The 22,072-nt window shown below is 33.7% G+C and overlaps 1 protein-coding gene across 1 annotated transcript; it reads left to right on the forward strand.

Annotated features, from left to right (window-relative positions):
* Window positions 1-10,982: 10,982 nt before the first annotated feature.
* LOC144297512 (NKG2-F type II integral membrane protein-like) lies at window positions 10,983-19,768 on the forward strand. Its single transcript, XM_077871792.1, has 5 exons — window positions 10,983-11,380; window positions 11,985-12,062; window positions 12,527-12,589; window positions 12,945-13,096; window positions 19,613-19,768. The coding sequence occupies exons 1-5, from the start codon at window positions 11,194-11,196 to the stop codon at window positions 19,766-19,768; spliced, it is 636 nt and encodes a 211-aa protein (XP_077727918.1). The 5' UTR covers window positions 10,983-11,193.
* Window positions 19,769-22,072: the final 2,304 nt, after the last annotated feature.

Below are 22,072 nucleotides of genomic sequence, written 5' to 3' on the forward strand. Positions count from 1 at the left end.
TTAATTAAAACACTACTAGCATGATACAATTGTAATTTGCCCTCCAGTCATAATAATGTAGGAGACTTTTTTCCCTTTTTAGTATACTAAAACCTCAAAACTAATAAAGATAACGTCTGAGAAAAAATATAATGGAATTTATGTGGAATTATGTAAAAAAAGTGAGGGAAAACAAAACCCTGATGCTAAATAAGAAAAGCCAAGATGATGAGGAATATCAGTCATTAACAGAGGGGTAAAGTGAATGATAAATAAAAGAAAACAACAGGGGATAAACTAAGAAATATCTAAAACAAACAAACAACCCCCCCCCAAAAAATAGCAACTCCAAACAAGCTCTAATATATTGATGTTAAAAAGTAAACGAGGTTTCAAAATTCTGTATTGCTGTGAGATTTTTTAAAAATGAAGATTCCTAAAAAAAAAAAAAATGAAGATTCCTGAACTGAAATAAAATGCAGAAGAAATCATAGAATATTTATTTTTATTTTTTTATTTTTATTTTTAAAGATTTTTTAAATCCATGATAGACACAGAGAGAGAGAGGCAGAGACACAGGCAGAGGGAGAAGCAGGCTCCCTGTGGGGAGCCCGATGAGGGACTCCATCACAGGACCCCAGGATCACAACCTGAATCAAAGACAGATGCTCAACCACTGAGACACCCAGGTGCTCATAGCACATCTATTTTTAAAGATATTTTCATAACAATAATGAAAAAGATTAATTAAATACTTGTGAAATGCCAGATATATAGTTAATTGTTCCAAAACATTATATTATAAGTCCCAACAACTCAATAAGATGTATACTGCTGTTCCAATTTTATCAACAAGTGAAGTTATTGGGGCTAAAAGAATCACTAAGTTCAGATACAATAAACAGAAACTTCAGAATTCAATTTCAGACCTGTCTGACTCCAATGCATTTGCTCTTAATACCACATAAAATGCCTTCTGTTATAAGGCACTATCAGCATAGTGATCAACATATATTTTTAGGAAGGGAGATTTCAGATTTTAGGAAACAGATACAGAGAAGCACAAATGTATTGTCTGAATATTTTGCAATAATTAAGTCTTATGCTGTATCAATGATCCTGATGATAAAATAAGTTATCAAAAAAGGGAAGGATTAGTACAGCAATCCCTGACCAACAGGGTTCTATAATGGGAAAATAATTAATACTTTATTATTACAATGTGTTAACTCTAACAGAAATTGTGATAATAAAACTAAGTAAGGACATGAATTTAATACATAAGACATGAATGAGATGTCCTTCTTCCTCCAAATATACATGCTGCCATCTTATCACCTTCTGCTCTGTTCAGGAATCTGGTACAATAACCATTGTTTTCAAGCATGATTAAGAAGAGACAATGAGAGACACAGAATTGAGTCTGTTCTAAGAATCAGACACCAAGGGGCACTTGGGTGGCTCAGCTGATGAAGGGACTGCCTTTTGCTCAAGTCATGATATTGGGGTCTTGGGATGGAGCCCCATATGTGGCTCCCTGTTCAGCGGGGAGTCTGCTTCTTCCTTTCTCTCTGCCCCTTCTTCTGCTAGTGCTCTTCTTCTCTCAAATAAATAAATAAATAAATAAATAAATAAATAAATAAATTGCAAAAAAAAGAATCAGACAATTTACTTGAAAATGTAACCAAAGAGGAGAGAGAGAGAGAGAGAGAGAGAGAGAAACTACATCATGAGCTTCTGTCTTTTAACAATGATCCTTCCTGCCATCAAAATCAAGATGTATGATTATTTCAAATCCAAGTAGGTAGTTCTTTGTCTTGGAGACTGGGAGAGATAGCTGGAAAATGAGAAGGGAGAAGACAGGCAAAAGAAATTTTCTGGAAATGAAAAAAAATTTCTCCTTCTTCTGTATATTGAAAAACACCCTTCACCATTTTGTCACCCTATGCTCTGTGTACACACCAAACCTGGGTGGATATAGCCAAGGACCTTCTCCAGTGTTCTACCAAGCTGCTGAGCTAGTTGGACCAAGACCGCATTGACTCGTATGAATAAACTCACTGCCTACCCCAAGCCATTGAGGCTAGTGTGTTTTAGTACTGAGAAGAGGATGGATTTTTATTTTTATTTAGGATGGATTTTTAAAAACACAATGTGATATATTACTATTAGCCTGTTTTTGCATGGAAAGACAAAGCATGGTCATGGCAAAGCAAAGAACAGCTTATAAACAATATTTATTTCTTATTCATTTTACATGAAAATTGTTGGTAGCTATGGGTTAACTGGGGTAATTCTGCATATTTTTTCTTAATTCGAGGATATAGACCAAAAGAATGGGTTCTATCTAACCCATACTGTTCTCTTGCTTACAATGGACGTGCAAGGGAAGGAGAAAATGATCCATGCAAATTTATGTTCAGATTTGTAGTTTCTGGTTAGAGATGGGATGTATCTTACTTGCTCACGTCCGAATGGCTGAGCAAGTAACACGGTCAAGCCCTACATCAAGGGAGCAGGGAAGTATACTATTTTAAGAGAGAGGAGATAGAAGAACTATTTACAAATGAAATGCAACTTCTCACAATTTCTATATTATGATGTGTTTCCTTTAGTGGGGGATGCAGAACTTTGTAAACAAATTCATTAATACGTCTTATACAATAGGAACCTTCATCATAGGAAGCATAAGAAAGCATGTAAAGAAAGGTGACTTTAGGTCAGTTAAGGTCAGATTTTCTGCCAAAAGTGTGACAAATATTTGAGCTGAAACCATCATCTAAATTTTTGGTACACTAAGAATTTTGGATTTCAGAATTTCAGATGTGCAATTGTGGAATATTTTAATATGCTTAAGGAAAACAAAATTGTGGGCCAACTTGGTCCATTCTTTTACATTCAGCCATTCCATAGCCTTGTATCTAAAGTGCCTTTCTTAGAAAAGGCTAATGACTGTCGTTTAATATTCAATATGATTGTCTTTGTCTTGTAATTGAGGATTTTATGTATATAATTCCTGATATGTTGGTTCAATGTATTATCTTACAATTTGCTTCCTCTAACAAGTCTCATTTGTTATATTGTCTTTCTCTTTGCCCTTGTTTTTCAACAAATGTAACGTTTTGGGGAATGGGGTATTTATTTTACTTCTTATTTGTCTTCTTACTTTTTGAACTTGAGGAACATTGTATTTTGTAAGTCCTGGAAAATTCTCAGTTAACTCTTTGAATATGGCTTCTGTTCCGTTCTTTCCTTTTTCCTTTTTTTTTTTTTTTTGAACCTTAGACCCTTTTACCATGCTTTATGTAGTCTGTTTGTATATTCATGAGATCTTCTTTCCTGGAAGAAGGAATTTCCTCCATTCTATGTTTCTGTAGTTCTATCTGGATATTTTCTTCAGAAAATATCTGAAGCTGTGGCTAATATCTGTGGCTAATTCTTTCTCAGTAACATACAACAATAATCCTATTTCTTAGTGAATATTTTTCTCCAAGTGAAGTGAATGATTTAGCATACAAATGTGATTATATATAAATGTAATGTGTGTGCTCACATTGGGGTTACTGGGTGATGGGCACTGGGGGGCACTTGGCGGGATGAGCACTGGGTGTTATGTTATATGTTGGCAAATTGAACTCCAATAAAAAATAATTAAAAAAAAAGAATCTACTCACAAAGAGAGATGAATATGTCTCAGACAAGAAGCTAATGAATAAAGTAGAGAGAAATCACTAATCAATTTTGAAAGTATTTGGGATTATTATAAATATATACTTTTATATGTGTGTGTAATTAATATAAATTATATTATTAAACTCCTATGTACCTACGCCTTGAAATGAATAAATGTCAGCATTTTTGGAATTTGAAAAAAAAAGAAGAAGCAAGACAAAATAAGTCCTTCACTTAAAAGGGAAGACCTATAAGGCTAGCTGGATATTTCACAACTGAAACCTGGCAAGTCAGAAGAGACTGTCATGATATATTCAAACTGCTGAATGGGAAAAATCTGCAGCCAAGAATACTCTATCCAGCAAGGCTATCATTCAGAATAGAGGACACAAAAGAGTTTGTCAGACAAACAAGAGCTAAAGGAGTTCATGACCCCTAAAGTAGTCCTGCAAGACATATTAAAGTGGACTCTTTGAGTAGAATGGAAAGACCAAAAGTAACAAAGACAAGAAAGGATCAGAGAAAATAGCAGGAAACAATGATTTAACAAGTAAAAAAATGACAATAAATATGTATCTATTGATGATTATGTTGAACGTAAATGGACAAAATGCTCCAATAAAAAGACATAGGGTGTCAGAATGGATAAAAAAATTACAAGACTCATTTATATACTGCCTACAAGAGCTCATTTTAGACCTAAAGACACCTGCAGATTGAAGGTGAAGGGATAGAGAAGCACTTATCATGCCCATGGATGTCAAAAGAAAGCCAGAGTAGTTATACTTTTATTGGCTAAACTAGACTTTAAGACTGTAACAAGTTATAAAGAAGGGCATTATATAATCATAAAGGGGATAATCCAACAAGAAGATATAACAATTGAAATAGCTATACACCCAACATGGGGGCACTCAAATATGTAAAACTATTCATAAAGGAACTAATTGATAATAACACAATAATAGTAGGGGACTTTAACACCCCACTTACATCAATGAACAGATCATCTGAACAGAGGAAAAAGTAAGGAAATAATGGCATTGAATGACACAGTGGAACAGATGGACATAGCAAATATATTCAGAACGTTTCATTTTAAGACAGAAGAATACACACATTCCTTCAAGCACACGTGGAACATTCTCTAGAACAGGTCACATAGTAGGTCACAAAACAGGCCTCAACATATACAGAAAGATTAAATCCTACCATATACCTTTTCTGATCACAATTCTATGAAACTAGAAGTCAACTGGAGGAAAAAAATTGGAAAGACCACAAATATATGGAGATTAAACAACATGCTACTAAAGAATAAATGGGTTAACCAGGAAATCAAAGACGAAATTAAAAAAAAAATATGGAAAGAAATAAAAATGAAAACACATGCTTCTAAACTTTGGAATGCAGCAAAACCAGGCATAAGAGGGAAGTATATAGTAATACAGGCCTACCTCAAGAAGGAAGAATAATCTCAAATAGAGAACCTAATCTTATACTTAAAGGAGCTAGAAAAGAACAACAGAGCCTAAAGCCAGCAGAAAGAAGGAAATAATAAAAATCACAGCAGAAATAAATGATATAAAAACTAAAAAACGATAGAACAGATTGATGAAATCAGGAGCTGGTTCTATGAATGATTAATAAACTTGATAAATCTCTAGCCAAACTCACCAGAAAGGAAAGAGAAAGAACCTAAATAAATAAAATCACAAATGAGAGAGGAGAGATCACAATCAACATCACAGAAATACAAATAATTATGAGAATATTATGAAAAAATATAAGACAACAAACTGGTCAATATGGAAGAAATAGGTAAATTCCTAGAAACATATTAACTACTAAAACTGAAACAGGAAGAAATAGAAAACTTGAATAGACCAATAATCAGTTATGAAATTTCATCAGTAATCAAAACAAACAAGTTTATAGGCAAATTCTACAAAAACACTAAAAATAATTAATCCATATTCTTCACAAACTGTAAGGCATTTCCTCCTTCTTTCTTTTTCTTTTTCTTTCTTTCTCTTTCTTTCTTTCTTTCTTTCTTTCTTTCTTTCTTTCTTTCTTTCTTTCTTTCTTCTTTCTTCCTTTCTTCTTTTCTTTCTTTCTTTCTTTCTTTCTTTCTTTCTTTCTTTCTTTCTTTCTTTTTCTTTCTTCTGTTCCTCCAATGTGGAGTTTGAACTCAGTCCCAAGATCAAGGGTCACATGCTCTGCAGATTGACTCAGCCAGGCATCAAAAAATAGAAAAGAAAGAAAAATGACCAAATTCATTCTATGAGACCAGTATTACCCTGATACTCCAAACCAGCTAAAACTCCACTAAAAAAAAAGAGGACTATATTCCAGTATTCCTGATGAACATGGATACAGATTTTCTCAATACAATGCTAGCAAACCATATCCATCAATACACTTAAGGAATCATTCGCCAGATAAATTATTCCTCAGTTGGAAGGGTGGTTCAATATTTGCCAAGCAATCAAGGTAACATCACATAATAAAAGAAGGATTAAGACATAAGACATAAGAATGGATACAACCGGGATCCCTGGGTGGTGCAGCGGTTTGGCGCCTGCCTTTGGCCCAGGGCGCGATCCTGGAGACCCGGGATCGAATCCCACGTCGGGCTCCGGGTGCATGGAGCCTGCTTCTCCCTCTGCCTGTGTCTCTGCCTCTCTCTCTCTGTGTGTGACTATCATAAATAAATAAAAATTTAAAAAAAGAATGGATACAACTATTTCAATAGATGCAGAAAAAGCATTTGACAAACTACAGCATCCATTCATAAAAATCTTCAGTAACATAAGGGTAGAGGAAACATATCTCAACATCAGAAAAGCCATATGTGAAAAACCCACAGCTAATATCATCATCAATGGGGAGAAACTGAGAGCTTATCCTCTATCATCAGGAACAAGACAGGGATGTTTACTCTTACCACTGTTATTTAACATATTACTGGAAGTCTTATAGCAATTAGACAACAAAATTAGACAACAAAAGGAAATAAAAGGCATTCAAATCAGCAAAAAAGAAATCAAACCTTCACTATTTTCAGATGACATGATACTCCCTATAGAAAACCAAAAATACTATACCAAAAAATGGCTAGAAACTCATTAACAAATTCAGTAGTCTCAGTCTCAGTCTCAGGACACAAAGCCAATATACAGAATTCTGTTGTATTTCTATACACCAATTATGAAGCAGCAGAAAAAGAAATTAAGGAATCAATCCTATTTATAATTACCAAAAATGATAAAATACCTGAGAACAAACCTAGCCAAAAACGAGAAAGACTTATACTCTCAATTATAAAATACTGATGAAAGAAACAGAAGATGACACAAAGAAATGAAAGATATTACATACTCATGGATTGGAGGTACAAATATTGTCAAAATGTCTATATTACCTGAACCAGTCTACAGATTTAATGCAACTCTAATCAAAATACAAAATACAGGGCAGCTTGGTGGCACACTGTTTTAACACTGCCTGCAACCCAGGGTGTGATCCCGGAGACCCGGGATGGAGTCCCACGTCAGGCTCCCTGCATGGAGCCTGCTTCTCCCTCTGCCTGTGTCTCTGCCTCTCTCTCTGTCTCTCTCTCTCTGTCTCTCATGAATAAATAATAAAATCTTAAAAAAATACAAAATACCAATAGCACTTTTCACAGAGCCAGAACAAATAATCCTAAATTTGTATGAAACCACAAAAGACTGAATAGCCAAAGTAATCTTGAAAAAGGAAAGTGAAGATGGAGAAATTATAATTCTGGACTTCAAGTTATTTTTTTTTGAACTTTAAGTTATATTACAAAGCTAACGGACGTGTGAAAAGAAGCTCTACCTCATTCATTATCAGGGGAATACAAATTAAACCTACAATGAGATATCACCTCACACCATCAGAATGGCTAAAATGAACAAGGCAGGTAACAGCAGATGCTCGCATGGGTGTAGACTAAGGGGAACACTCTTGCATTGTTGGTGGGAATGATAATTGGTGCAGACACTCTGGAAAACAGTACGGAGGTTCCTCAAAAAATTAAAAATAGAACTTCCCTATGACTCTGTAATTGCACTACTAGGTATTTACCCAAAGGAAACAAAAACACTGATTCAAAGGGATACATGTCCAGAATGTTTATAGTAACATTTTCTTCAATAGCCAAACTATGGAGCAGCCCATGTCCATTGATTTATTGGCTGATGAATGGATAAAAAAGATGTGAGATTATATATATGTAACATATATTCATAGAATATATATTCATATAATATATATATGAATATTACTCAGCCAGTAAGAATAAAATTTTGCCACTTGCAATACTAGGAATGAAGCTAAAAATTATTATGATTTTAAACAAAATAAGTCAGCTAGAGAAAGTCAAATACTATAAGATTTCACTCATATGTGGAATTTAAGAAACAAAATAAAAGAGCAAAGGGTAAAAAAGAGAGAGGGAGGCCAAACAAGAAACAGAGTCTTAACTGTGGAGAACAAACTGATGGTGTGGGGCTGGGTAAATACATGAAGGAAATAAGGAGTGGACTTATTGCAGTAGTGTCATATGCAAGTGTTGAATCACTATACTTTAACCTGAAATTAGTATTATATTGTATGTTTAAAATAGTGTTATATTGTATATTGTATAATATGTTACATACATATTATATGTATGTAAATTAACCAGAATTTAAATGAATACTTAAAAATAAATAAGGGATATTAATTATAGCATCGGGAGCATTGTCAACAATATTGTTTTAATTTTGCATGGTGACAAATGGTAACAAGCTATACAATGGTGAATATTTCATAATATATATAAAGTTTGACTCACTATGTTGGACACTGGAACTAATATAATATTGTATGTGAATTATGCATCATTAAAAAATAAAATTGTCACCCAGTGTTGCAAAGAAAAGAGAAACATACAGATCAATAGAAACAGAGATCCAAAAAAAATTAATTGCATTTTAAAAGTACTTTATCTGCCTCCTCAATATTTCTAAAAATCTAAAAATACCTTCATCTTTATAACTGAACTCTATTTCTGAAACTAATGATACACTAAATGTTAATTAACTGAATTTAAATAAAATAACATTTTAAAAAATTGCCTTCATCTTCCCTTATGTCATTAGGCTTTTGTCATTTAGAAGAAATATTTCTATTAAAATACAGACAAGTAGTTATCATAGGAGGATGAATCAATGAATATTTGAGTAATTAATATTTAAATCTCTGCCATGGTGTTACTTTTCAATATTTTTTGATAACCTTCCCAGAAATGTATTCTATTCAGCAGAAATCTAAATAATTTATTTACAGATAATATAATTGAATGCAGGTGTACTAAAAACTAAGGCAGAAAAATAGAGAAGTTTGGAAATTGATGTCATTGTGACAGTGACAATAAAGTTGAATATGTAAGTCTTCGGAATTAGTGTCAAATATCAGTAAATACCTGTTACTGGGACGATGATTTTAGAGTATTTTCAGTATAATAGAAGTGACATAGCAAGGGCACAAGAAGAAGTATGTGATGATAATTTACCAATCTTACCTCAAATTAAAAGTTAAACATCAAAGACATTTCTCACACGGTCTCAGTGTGAGATTCTCAGTGTTTGTGATACAGATGAAAGTAAGTGAACAGCCTGGGTGGTCAAGTCTCTGACCCCAATATCATCTGGAATATAAAAATTTCTCAGAGACACATGCCAATTAAATGACACAATACAAGCTGAAAACTGATACATTCTGGAGGTGTGTGATGAGATAAAGTGTCTTCAAAGTAGCCCAAGTGTAAGAATTTCCTGTTCAAATTTTAAGTGACACATTGATAAGAAATCAACTTTTTCCCCTATTACCTCACTCTGAGCTCTCACAGGGTCGGCAGTCTGTGAAGACCACAGATATTACCTGTTTACAAGAGTAACAAGGTCTCCTACTGGAAGATGCATGACTTTCTGGCCAACAGAAGGTATGTAGCTCTACTGCCCTGTCTCTCTAATAGCCAACTTTTAGTGGGAGATTTCAAATGCTAGATGGGATGTACCCGAGGTATAATTAATATACAATCAAATCACAAAGAACGTTGGTGTTTTTATTCTAAAATTCAGGGTGAAAAATAAGAATAAATATGAAATATCTTAGAAAATTTCTTAAAGTATTTAAAATATTACCTATGGTGAAGTAATCAAGTGCATACAAACACACATAGCTGGGTCTATAAATCAATATAAAGTCAAGTGAAATCGCATAAGCATCATGATAAGAAACAGTTAATTTTGGATTTGTCATCAGTCTAGATATAATTACATGTAAGATTTGATATTTAGCTCAGGCTTTAAAAATGAACTCTTAAAATGAATTCATCAAAGAGTGAGGTAAAACATTATTCCTCATGCACTTACTTAGGTAAATGAAACCAGTTTTGTTTTTTATAAAAAGCAGGAAGAAATTTCTTCTGTAAAATGCTACTTTAGATTTATCTATGAATAGTCAAAAGACTTTTTAAAAAAAATCGAGTAAAACTTGGCAAACAAAATTCCATACTGAATGGTACTACTGTCTAATGAGTTATGTTGCATCATCTAATGAATATGAATCAGTAATTATAATGTGGCTATTGTGTTAAAAATTAAAATAACTAATATATTGTTGGGTTTATGAAAGCCAGATTGAATAGTAAGTGATTTATATGCATTAAAAATTACACCTTTTTACTCCAATTTTAGATTAGTAAACTAAATTGCTAGACATGAAGTAACTTTTTAAAGATCACATAAATTTGAGAGCCAGAAGTAATTCTAGATCTCACTGACTTCAAAACTCATTGGTAGAATTATTAATTTACATTTATTTGATTTGTCAAAATAGCTCACACAACCAAAGCTACCCTCATAACTGGGACAGCTGTGGGATCATTCTGGAAGTTTGTGACAACAGTGTTCTTCCATTAAATGAACTACACTTTTATCTATCATTTTATGGTTTCATATTTTGCCATTAGTGCCAATTAATGGTGTTAAATTAGTGGTTTTCAAAACATAGCTTTTGTTATTTTGTTTCAATATTCTTTAGGTTTAGGATAAGTTTAGTGTATTGCATAACATTTGAACATATATAATTTTTCTTTTAAAATTTAATTTCCAGAACTCTACAATTATTCAAAATAAAACATCATTTGATAAGAACACATCACTTTTCCATCATTTGATAAGAACACTGAAATATCATCAAATAAATTAATTTATTACAGGAAGTTCCTATATGTACTAAAACTATTTCCCAAACAGACTCCTCAATGTTTAATCATTACTGGATTGAAAGCCAATGCTAAGGGAATTGGTACCAGATTTTACTTTGTTCAACTGCAAATGAGTACTATCACTCACCCCACACTCCACCCCGTGTGACTGTCCTGGCAGTATTGTCATTACATACAGTCTTCGTCAAGTCCTTCCGTTCTTTTCCACTCGGCACTGTGCCTGCCACTACACAGCTACAGAGATGAATAACCAAAGAGGTACCTGTGCAGAACTTAATTGGGTGAATAACTCAAAGAGACAGCAAATGAAAGCTAAGGGCACTAAAAATTCCATTTTAGTAACTAAGCAAGAAATAATCTATACAGAATTCAATCTTCAAAATGCTTCTCAGGATCATTCAGGGGAACGCAAGAACTACCACTGCAAAGGTAAAACATTTAGTACATAGTGTAACTGTTCTAGCATGTGATCTGGGGCACATTGGTGGAGAGAATGAGTAGGGAATGATCTCCTATATTTTTCATTTGTAAGGATCAGAGCTTGGAGTTGGTAAATAGTATTGTAGACTAATAGACTAATTTTACTCAAGCATTGTTGTAATTCATAGTCTTTGACTGATAACTCATAGAGTATTACTTTTACAGAAAATGCGATGGTATATTCTGAGAGAAGATTTCAATGGTAGATACAGTTTGGGGTCCAAGTTTCTATATGTGGACTCCGTGTGCATCGTTGGTTCTCTTGTATGTAAATTTCCTAAATGGTTATTTCCATCCATCCTTTGTCAGTGTTTTCATTTCTTTTTTTAATTTTTTTAAAAATTTATTTATGATAGTCACAGAGAGAGAGAGAGAGAGAGGCAGAGACATAGGCAGAGGGAGAAGCAGGCTCCATGCACCGGGAGCCCGACGTGGGATTCAATCCCGGGTCTCCAGGATCGCGTCCTGGGCCAAAGGCAGGAGCTAAACCGCTGTGCCACCCAGGGATCCCAGTGTTTTCATTTCTGTTCCTAACATTTACTACTATTTCCAGGGAAGATCTTTGCTAGGATGCTGGGAATCATCTGCTTTGTCTTGATGTCCATTGTGATAAGAATACTTCTTATTCCCCGTAAGTGTTTAAATGACTATCTGGGTAATTTCATTTTAATGATTGTCACTGCTTCAAAATATCTCATACTGTATGGGATATATCTTTCATTTTAATGCATTTATATTAAAAAAGTGGAATGATTATCCTGAATTTGTCAAAAGTATAAGTAACAATAGTTGTAGAGAGTATTACACAAATATTCAGTTTCATTACTCAGAGAGGTGTTCTAGGAGACACAATGAGAAATAAATACAAACCAATTCTTAAGATTTGTTAAACCCCATACTGTAAGAAATGGAGAGGTTTGATTCTTAATAGGCTTTTGAAATATGTTCTCCCAAATCTTCATTTCTTTGTTAATATTGTTTGGTGAAATACATTTTATTACAGAATTTTGTAATTCTAAACAGTACCCCAAGTTCTAAGTTAAGAAACTGAAATCATATTTATTTCAGTTTAAATTTTTATGATGATTTCTTTAGGTTTTTCAGTTACTGAAATACTGGAACAGAACAATTCATCCCTGAAAACAAACATTCAGAAAGGTATAAAATGATTTTCAAAATTCTGATATTATTGTTGTTTCTATTTGCCTCAAATTTCCTCCTCCTAAAACATGATAATAAATCATTTTACTATTCTACAGAAGTCGTTTTATTCAGTGCTCTTACACATGTAGAGATTAATATTTTTGTATGTTTATTTTATATAGACACATAAATTAGGGAATGACAGGCTAACCGTTCTCTGTGAGCCTGTGTGAACATATTTTATTTATATCATCCTGTGAGTGTTCATAGATATGTATACCTACATACATACCTATGCAAGTATGTAAATTAATTTGAATTTGTTAGATTTCAAATATCTTTTGTATAATATCTCATAATCTCTCTTTAGCTTATCACTGTGGTCATTGTCCAAAAGAGTGGGTTACATATTCCAACCATTGCTATTACATTAGCACTGAAAGAAAACCATGGAATGAGAGTTTGGCATCCTGTGCTTCTAACAACTCTAACCTGCTCTACATAGATGATGAAGAAGAACTGGTAAGGTTTCAAATGTCCAGATTTTATTAAAGCTTATCAATTAATATATTTCTAAATCTCATCTATATTTTTATATGTATTTGTAGTTTATTGTAAAATCTGTTAATATTCCATAACTTGACTCTGTTTTATTTATATTTTTATTCTTTTAATGTACATTTGATAATTTTCAGTATTGCTTTTCATAGAATACCATCCTTCTATAAATGCTCTTATGCCTGAAATAAAGTTTACTAATTAATTTTACCACACAAGGAAACTAAACATATGATTGTGCAAATTGATCACAAAATAGTTAGAACCATGTAATTACAAATTGAATCGTGAAATAAAAGTTTAGAGCCTCTATCAGCCCTGTCAACTTCAATATTATGAAATATCTTCACTTACTTTCAGACTTTATATGAATGGAAGCATTCAGTACACATTTTTATGTGTGTCTCCTTGCACTTTCATATGATATTTGTAATCCATCTATATTATGACATTTGTCTATAGTTTGTGAATTTTTACTGCTATCTGATATGAGTATGATATTTTAAATCTATTCTCAGAAATGTAGTTCCTTTTTAGTATGTGGGTATTACAAATAATTATTTAATGAGAAGCCTTTTCCATGCCTTTTTCACATATTATATTTATAATGATATATTTATATATTTATTTATATATGACGCATAACTACATAGTATATGTATATTTAGGCATATATGTATTATATTTATCATAATAGAATAATGATCTAGAAATATAACATCATAATTGTAATTATATATAATTATAATACAATTTCTTCCAAGCATGAGAATGAAATTACATGGTCATAGATAAGTGCCTATTTCAATTTATTACATTATTCCAACATTTTTCTAGATTATTGTATAATTTTGCTGCATAGTCAATGTTTTTCAATTGAATAACGGACAGTGTCTAAAATATCTTTGTCTTCCTAGCATGTTTTTTTTTCCCATTATTTTGATTGGAGAGAAAAAAACATTTTTGAGACTTTTGTCTGTAACTGTTAGTGTCTGAAATTTGCCTAGTCTGGGATATGTGAGGTAAAGAGAAATTCCACTGCATTCGCTGCCATGTCATTCCCTGGAACTGGAGTGCCTGGTTCTGTCAAGCTTCTCATCATCTTTCTAAATCCTCTTATGTTGATATATTTATATCTCCAGTTGTTTTGGCTCTATTTGGTGGGAGGACTAGGGATAAGTATATCCTCTCTATCTTTCAGGAGGGGAAGTCTGATTTGTAACGGTTTTAATTTGAATTTTCCCAAGAGTAATAGTATTGAGCATCTTTTCCTGCACTCATTTGGAATTTTATAGTTTACACTTAGGTTAATGATCAACTTGGAGCATTTTTGCATGTAATGTAGGGTATATAATTATTAATATTATATGATAGCCAGTTATTACACATTTATTAAGAGTCTATACTTTTTCCACTGAATGACTTTGCATCATTGCTGAAATTTATTCACTATATGCGTGTGAGTAAAAATTTCGCACCTTCTAATATGGTTTCATTTGCCTAGTTATGTATTTTATTTCCTTTTCCTTTTTTTAAAAAAATATATTTTTGTAACAATACATATATATTCATTCTATTTCAGAGTCCTCTTGTCATCTTTCTAGATCTTTTCATGAACATTTTCTTATTTTTATCTTTCTCAAAGTTTTTTTTCAAAATAAGAATATAGTTTTATCAAATGCATTCTGCATCAGAGAAATCATAGGATTTAATTTTTCAAGTTTTTATTTAAAACCAGTTAGTTAACTTACCATGTAAGATGAGTTTCAAGTGTAGAATTTAGTGATTCATCACTTACATACAACCCCCAGCTCAAGTGCCCTCCTTAATACTCATCACCAATTTAACACATCCCCCTGCCCTCCTCCCCTCCAGTCAGTCTAGGTTGTTCTCTATAGTTAAGAGTATGTTTTCTGGTTTGCCTCTCCTTTTTCCCCCTATTGTCATCTGTTTTATATCTTAACTTCCACATAGGAGTGAAATCATATGGTATTTGTCTTTATCTGACTGACTTTATTCATTTTGGATAATTCTCTCTAGTTCTATGTCATTGCAAATGGCAAAATTTCAATTTTTTGGCTCATATTTCATTATATATATCTCCCATTCTTTATCCATTCATCAGCTGAGAGACATTTGGGCTCTTTCCATAATTTGGCTATTATTGATAAGGCTGCTATAAACACTGGGGAGCATGTATCCCTTTGAATCAGTATTTCTGTGTCCTTTGGGTAAATATCTGGTAGTGTAATTGCTGGATCATAAGGTAGCTCTATTTTTAACTTTCCAATGAGCCTCCAAACTGTTTTATACCGTGGCTGCACCAGTTGTCATTCCCGCCAACAGTGAAGAGGATTCCTAGTTCTGTTTCTCCACATCTACACGAGAACCTGTTGCTTCCTGTTTTGTTCCTTTTAGCCATTTTGTCTGGTGTGAGGTGATATCTCATTATAGTTTTGATTTATATTTCCCTGATGAGTGATGTTGAGCACCTTTTCATGTGTCTGTTAGCCATTTGCAGGTCATCTTTGAAAATATGTCTATTCATGTCTTACACGCATATTTAACTGAATTATTTGTTTTTTTGGGTGTTCAGTTTTATATGTTCTCTATAGATTTTGGATACTAAGCATTTTTCAGTTATGTCATTTGTGAATGAATATTTCTCTCATTCCAAAGGTTACATTTTAGTTTTGAATGTTTCTTTTGTTTTTTATCTTGATGAAGTTCCAATAGTTTATCTTTTCTTTTATTTTCCTTGCCTCAGGAGACATATCTAGTAAGAAGTTGCAATGTTCAATGTCAAAGAGGTTACTGCCTGTGTTCTCTTTTCTTGCTTCATCAAATATTAGTTGACATATAGTTAAATGTGGGTCCATTTCTGGGTTTTCTATTCTGTTCCACTGATCTGTGTCTATTTTGTGCTGGTACCATTGTGTCTTAGTCACAGCTTCTTTATAATATATCTTAAAGTTTGAAATTGTGATGCCTCCAGCTTTGCTTTTCTTTTTTAAGTTTACTTTGACTATTCAGGGTCTTTTTAGTTCCATACAAAATTTAAGAATATTTGTTCCAGCTCAGTGAAAACTGCTATTGGCACCTTGATAGGGATTGCATTGAATGTATAGATTGCCTTGGGTAGTATGGACATTTTAACAATATTTGTTCTTCCAACTCATGACCACGGAATACTTTTTGTTGTTTCTTCTTTTTTTTTTTATTGGTGTTCAATTTACTAACATACAGAATAACTTTATTTATTTATTTATTTATTTATTCATTTATTTATTTGATGTGAGTGGTGGATGGGGGGAGCAGAGGAAGAGGGAGAGAGAGAATCCCAAGCCGACTCCATTCTGAGTGTGAAATGTGATGAGGGGCTTGATCCTACAACCCTGGGATTATGACCTGAGCCAGAATCAAGTCAAATGCTTAACCGATTGAGGAACCCTGGTGTTCTGTTTTTTTCATTTCTTTCTTTCATCTTCAAATTCTTTTATCAGTATTATATAGTTTTCAGAGTACAGATCCTTTACCTCTTTGGTTAGGTTTATTCCTAGGTATCATGGTTTTTGGTGCAATTGTAATTGGGATTGATTCCTTGATTTCTCTTTATGCTGCTTCATTATTAGTGTGTAGCAATGTGACAGATTTCTGTACATTGGTTTTGTATCCTGTGACTTTACTGAATTTGTTTTTCAGTTCCAGCAGTTTTTTGGTGGAGTCTTTTGGGTTTTATCTATAGAGTATATTGCTTGTGATTTCCCCTCTCTCATTGTGATTTTATTAATTCGGGTCTTTTCTCTTTTTGATAAGTCTGGCTAGTGATTTATCAATTTTATTATTTTTTTCAGAGAACTATCTCCTTGTTTCTTTGCCCTGTTTTATTGTTATTTTTTCTCTATCATTTATGTCTACTCTAATTTTTATTGCTTCCCTTCTTCTGCTGACTTTATGCTCTGTTTGTTTTTCCTTTTCTAGCTCCTTTAGGTGTAAGACTAGGTTGTTTACTGGAGATTATTTTTTGCTTTTTGAGTTAGGCCAATATTGCCATATACCTCCTTTTGAACCATCATGTTTTCTTTATTTTTATTTCTATGTATTCTTTTTATTTCATTTTACAATTCCTGCTTGACTAATTCATTATTTAGAGGTATTTCATTTAACTTGGTGCATTTGTTTCTTTTCCAAGTTTTTTTCTTATGGTTGACTTCAAGTTTCACAGTGTTATATTCAGAAAATATGCATTGAATGATGTCAATCTTCCTCTACTTGCTGAGGCTTATTTTGTGCCCGTTTATGTGATGTATTCTGGAGAATGTTCCATGTACAATTATAAAGAATGGCTGCTTTGGGATGAGATGTTCTGAATATATCTGTTAAGTCCATTTGGTCCAGTGTGTCATTCAAAGCCATTGTTTCCTAGTTCCTTTTTCTGCTTAGATGATCGTTCATTAGTGTAAGTGGGGTGTTAAAGATCCTTACTATTATTGCATTATTAATGAGTCCCTTTATGTTTGTTACTAGTGGTTTTATATATCTGGTTGCTCTCAAGTTGGGAGCATAAATATTTACATTTTTTAAATATTATTGCTGGATAGCCCTCTTTGCTACTCTATACTACTCTTCATCTCTTGTTATAGTACTTACTTTAAAATCTAATTTGTCTGATACAGGTATAATTTGTCTGGCTTTCTTTTGATGTTGATTTATATGATAGCTATTTCTCTATTCCCTTACTTTAAATTTTCAAGTCTTTAAGTGTAAAGTGAGTCCCTTGTAGGCAGTATATAGATGAGTTTTTAAAAATTCTTTCTGACATCATATGTATTTTGATTGGAGCATGTAGTTCATTTACATTCAGCATAATTATTGATAGGTATGTATGTAGTGCCATTTCGTTGCTTGTTTCGTTGTTGTTTCTGGGGATTTCTCTGTTCCTTTCTAGTTTCTGTCACTTTTGGTCTTTTTTTTACTACTCAAAAGAACCCCTTTAATATTTCATGCAGGTCTGTTCAATGGTCATGAACTTCTTTAGTCTTCATTTGCCTGGGAAATGCTTGATCTTTCCTATTTGAAATGATAGCTTTTCTGGATACAGTATTCTTGGCTGCAGATTTTTCCTATTCAGCAAGTTGAATATATCATGACAATTGGTTCTGGTTTACCAAGATTTTTGTGGAGAGTGCTGCTAACTTTATTTCTCTTCCATTGTAAATTCGGGTCTTCTTTTGTCTTTCTGCTTTTAGATTTTTTATCATTATATTTTGTAAATTTAACTACAATAAGTCTTGGTTGTTTTTGTTGCTTTCATTGGGAGTTCTCTGTGCTTTTTAGCTTTGAATGTCTGGTTCCTTCCCTAGATTAGGAAAGTATTCAGTTATTACTTCCTCAAACATGCCTTATCCCAGTTTTTTCTCTTCTTGTGGGACTCCTATGATATGAATGTTTTTATATTTGATGGAGTCACATTTTCTCCAAGTTTACTCTCATGATCCACTAATCTTTTTCTCTCATTTGTGCAGCTTCATTACTTTCCATAATTCTATCTTCTATATCACTTATACATTTCTCTGTTTCTTCCGTCCTTGAAGTTATTACATCTAGTTGATTTTCATATCTTAGTTATTGCATTTTTAATTTCTGACTGATTTGTTTAGCTCTCATTTCTCTGTGGCAGGTGTCTCCCTGAGGTCTTCCATGCTTTTTTGAAGCCCAGTGAGTATCTATATGATTGTTGCTTTAAATTCTGTGTCAAGTAGGTTACTTGTATCTTTGTAAATTAGATATCTGGCTGTGATCATTTCTTATTCTTTCTTTTTGGTTGAATTTCTCTGTCTTGGCATTTTGCTTCGGTCTCTGTTCTTCTCTGTGTTATAAAATCCTGTTGTTTCCTCCTCCTGAAAGTAATGGCTTTTGAAGAAGAAGCCATATAATGTCCAGAGCCTGGCACTTCAGGACGTGTCTGTGGTGTGTACTGCTTGTGCTCTGCTGCTGTGTTTTGGCATCTACAGAGTTTCTTCTTGCCTGCAGTGGGTAGTGTTTGGGCTTTGGCCAGGGCGACAAGTATTAACTAGGTGTGGTTTCATGTGCTTGTTAAATGAGACCTGATGCTATTTCCACTGGAACTGAAGGATTTCAGAACCCTATGATCAATAGACATGGTGCATGGGATTTGTGTTGATCTTCTGGGGAAAGGGCCCATGGCTCCTGGTCCTTAGGCACACTTGCCCAAGAGAAGGAGTACCAGCAAGGCACAGTGAGGTGAGACTTGGTGCATGAACCTTAGGTTGTAGCTTGCTATTTACTGAGGTTGGTTTATGCTGAGGGGGAGGGGAGGGAAATGGTGCCAGCTAGCTTCTTCATCTCCAGAGAGGGGAGTCTATGCTCTCATGGAAGCCCTTCCACAACAGTGAACAATTCCCTCTTGCGCATCTCAGGCATTTTTCCAATTGCTGTTTTCACATTGTCTGTCTCCAGGTTGTTTGCCTGCCTGGAGTAGCACATGCACTTTGGACTTTATCTCAGCCAAGCCTGCTGACCTTTAGCTCCAATTTTGGGGGGGCCTGGTGTAGCAGGGACCTGGCTGGTCTTCTGGGGGATGCTTTTGGCATGCTGGAACCGATGCAGGTTTGACCCATCATGGCAGTCATGCCTGAGCACAGGGGCATGGGATTTGGAGCAAAGCAGGCTAAACAGCCAGTGTCCACATTAGTTGCCCTCAGCAGGTGTCTCTGTGCCTATGCTGAGGGGTAGAGGAGGAAATGGATCCTGCCATCTCTTTTGTCTCCAGATGTACCATGACACCTCTCACAGATATGCTAATAGAAGTGAAAATGGATTCTCCCTGTGCACCTTAGGAGATACTCAGATCATGCCATCTGTCCCAGGGTTGCTTGCCTGCCTTTTCTCCAAGAGTAGGGCACTACGCTTAGGTCTCTATTCAAGCATAGCCTACTGACTGTTAAAATAGCAGCCTTCAAGCTGTACTGATGGGAAAAACTCATGAAAATCAACCTCTCTTGTTTTCTCAGTCAATAGCTTTGGGGAAGTATTCTCCTTGTTCACTCCCCTGTGCATTCCTCTCTCTATCATGTTTCTCCATGACCAGGACTCCCACCTCTCTGCAGCACCTATGACCTCCCCCAAACCACATCTCTACACTTGATATCTTTCTCGATGTGTTCTCTACACTTCCTCTAGTTGTGCAGTTTGTTCTATCGGTCTTCAGGACAATTTCTTGGATATTCAGATCTTTTGCTTGTCATCTAGTTGTCTTCAAGTGATGATGCAACCCTAGGGTCATTTTACTATACCATCACCTTAGTTCCTACCCCCCAAGAAGGCATATCATTTTATCTTCTTTACTCTGCTACTGTGATGGATTAATTTTATGAGATTTCAAATGTACATTTAGCATGGTATTGCTTCAGTACATTTACGTATGTCATGGTGTATATTTTTTAATTATTGTTAAAATCTATCTATAATTGCCACGGACATGTAGTTTCCTTTTTAAAAATATCCCTTCAAAACTACATATTTTTCCTACCCCACAAAAACTTTCTTTTTTAAAAAATTGAAATTATATATTTCTTTATACAGAAACATCTAAATGCTCCATAACCATGTGGAAAGTTTTTTGACTTGCATATATAATCCTGTTAGAAATTATAAGATATTTCTGGTATTTTTATTTCTTTTTGTTTTGGTTTTTACAAGTTGAAATTTTTTAGGATTTTTTTCTCTTTTATGTCTATTTTTAAAGGTATTTGCATATTTTCAAAATATTATGTTATGGTAATTTTACTGAAGTATAACATGCATACAGATGAAAGCACATGTTAACATGCCTACAGGTGACTGAACGTTCAAGTATCACCATTGCACAGAATGAGGAAATGAATTGCAAAATGTCCCTTTCATGTTCTTTTCTGATAAAAAGCACTTCAATTACATGGAATATTATAGTATGTATACTTTATTTTTGGCTTTCTCAGGTAAAGCTAAACTTGTGTGATTCACCCATATAGTTGCGTGAAATTGTCCATAGCTCCTTGTTCCATTATCTGATTGTACTACAATGTAAAATCCATTCCGATGATGATACCATTGGATATTTGAGTATTGTCCTATTTGAAATACCATGAATTATATTTTACTATACATATTTCAGCACCAGCTTTCATCTAAATATATGTTTATCATTTTTTCCTTCTATAACTTCATTAAATTCTTCTTCTAGCTTCCTGAGAGGTGAGGTCCTCAGATCATTCATTTCATAACATTCTTCATGTTGAGTATAAGTGATAAAGCTATGAAATTATCTCTAAACACTATTTTAGTTCCAGCCTAAATTTTTTGATATATTCTCAGTTTAATATCTGATATAATAATCATTAATAATCATTAATATCATTCCAGTACAAGGTAATTTATATCATCCAGTACAGGTATTTTCAAAAGTTTCATCTTTGAATTGTAAATTTTCAGAAGTATATCACTTTCCAAACTGAAAATTTTCCATATTTCTTTCTGTTGTTGGTTTCTAATTTACTTTTTTCTTTAGAGAATGTTCTTTGAATTATTTCACTTATTTAATGTTTTTAAATATTTATTTATTTATTTATTTTAGACGGAAGTGGGGCAGAGGGAGAGGAGAACAAGTCTTAAGCAGACTGCACTGAGCATAGGCCCAATGGGGGGCTGGATCTCAAGCCCTGAGATCACAACCTTAGCAGAAACCAAGAGTCCAATGCTTAACCAACTTCACCACCCAGGGACCTGTCACTTATTTAAATTTTTTATATCATTCATGAACTAGAGGGATACTTTCTACATTTGTCAGTAACATCAAGCTGGATTCTAGCGTTTTTACACTCTTCCATAGTCCTTCTTATTTTGCGACTAGTGTTCTATCACTTATTGAGGGAAGAGCCT

Source organism: Canis aureus, chromosome 25 (assembly GCF_053574225.1).
Source record: "Canis aureus isolate CA01 chromosome 25, VMU_Caureus_v.1.0, whole genome shotgun sequence".
In the NCBI taxonomy this organism is placed as follows: Eukaryota; Metazoa; Chordata; class Mammalia; order Carnivora; family Canidae; genus Canis; species Canis aureus.